At 39.5% G+C, this 1,616-nt stretch overlaps 1 protein-coding gene across 1 annotated transcript in view; it reads right to left on the bottom strand.

The window, feature by feature from the left end:
• Positions 1–201: 201 nt before the first annotated feature.
• LOC111452251 overlaps positions 202–1,616 on the bottom strand; it is a 3,892-nt gene continuing 2,477 nt past the window's right edge. The window contains exons 3-5 of the mRNA XM_023092861.1: positions 1,364–1,571; positions 793–903; positions 202–629 (exon numbers count right to left, since the gene is read on the bottom strand). Of these exons, the coding sequence (XP_022948629.1) occupies positions 502–629; positions 793–903; positions 1,364–1,571 (447 nt within the window). The 3' untranslated portion in view covers positions 202–501. The remainder of the gene's footprint in view (positions 630–792; positions 904–1,363; positions 1,572–1,616) is intronic.

Genomic DNA, 1,616 nt, shown 5'->3' with positions numbered 1-1,616 from the left:
TCTATACTTGTAATGCTTTTTAAAGTCATTCTCTTTATAAATCTCAATGATCTCGAACAAGTCAAAGGGACCAAAAGTCAAACTATCTCCTATAATTTTTATGGTAATATATTTATTATATACATCCTAAAATTTGAACTTAATTAAATTATGGATTTTTTTTATTTTTATTTTTATGTAATTTATTGACCCAAACAAAAATAATTTAATTATTTAAAAAATTATTGAAGAGGTACAACCTTGCTTCAAAATTATTACAAAAGGACTTCATCTAAGCAAATCCCATTTTTGCCAAACATTATTTACGTTTTTGCCCCTGAGACAGTAAAGAAAACGACGGCGTTTCACCACTCGTAATTTCATTTCGTCTTCTTCTCCGTCCATTTGGGGCATTTATTACCATTCCATAAACATCAGCTGCATGTTCTCTAGAAAACTGCCAAAAAGATTCAGATTTGTGCTCCAGAGACGAAATGGCCCCTCGCCAGTTGTTTAAAGCAATTAATATGTCCATTCGTGCGGAAGGTCTATGTCGGTTTGGCTTGTTGCTGCTTCTGCTGCCGCCGCCGCCGCTACCGGTTGGCTTTTCTTAACGGTTTGTGTAGCTATTCTCACACCCGCTGCTGCTTCTGTTCATATTAGCAAATAGGAGTATGTTCTTAGATGAAAAGGAGAATCACCCAGATCGAATTGAGACAAAAGAGGGGAAATTGCGAAGTGTTTGTGGAATGCACATTAACTGTTTGTGAAAATGCCATAGAGAGAATTTTGTGGTGGAAATTGGAAAATTACCTCTAAGTGCTGTGAAGCCTGTGATTTTTTGTCTTGTCTCGTCGTCCATTCTGTTGTAGTGAAGTTGTAAGGCTTGTAAGACTCTCACGGGTATGAGAACAGTGGAGGAGCCTGACATGGGGAAAGGTAGGAAATGGTAAATTCGTTAGTGTTTTTTTCCTTGTAGAGGAAGACACGCATATCTATCTACCCATTAAAGAATTAGACCATAGTGGGCTATGCAAGTTGTTTAAGATTCAGACGGGTGTCGTTTTCATTCAGCTCCTTTTGACCACAAAGCGGTCTGGTTTTAAGGAGATGGATGGAGATTCCACCAAAGAAGCGGACAAATTTGATTGGACCAACCGTGAATGGTTAAAGATTTGATAGATTCAGAGGGTGTTTGGAAGGGCACGGAATCTCTATGAATCAGGAAAAACAGGGGTATGAGGAAGAGTCCAAGATGCCTCACGAGGAATGGTTGGAATGGCAATTCATTGATGGGAAAGTCTCAACTAATGGTGTTAGCTAATTAACCCACTTAGAAAACGATGTAAAAATTAGCTAGCTATCGAATGAAAATGGAGTTTACCTGTTTTCTTTGGTGGCTGTGGTGGCTGAGGAGATGGGGCTGAGCGGTTGTAGTTCACATGGCGGGGCAAGAAAACACCAGTCCCTGATAACCCTCCTGGTTTCCCCCCTGAATTGCCTTGGGATGAGCTTCCTTGAGCTTGCTTGGCCATTATGGCGGCTGAACCTTTTTGCTTTATAAACTGCTGGTTCTGCTTCCGCCTCTGATTCTATAAACAGGGCTTGAATCAGCAAAAAAAAAAAAAAAAAAAAAA

Source organism: Cucurbita moschata, unplaced genomic scaffold, assembly GCF_002738365.1.
Source record: "Cucurbita moschata cultivar Rifu unplaced genomic scaffold, Cmos_1.0 Cmo_Scf00014, whole genome shotgun sequence".
In the NCBI taxonomy this organism is placed as follows: domain Eukaryota; kingdom Viridiplantae; phylum Streptophyta; class Magnoliopsida; order Cucurbitales; family Cucurbitaceae; genus Cucurbita; species Cucurbita moschata.
This window is presented reverse-complemented; position numbering and strand designations above follow the sequence as displayed.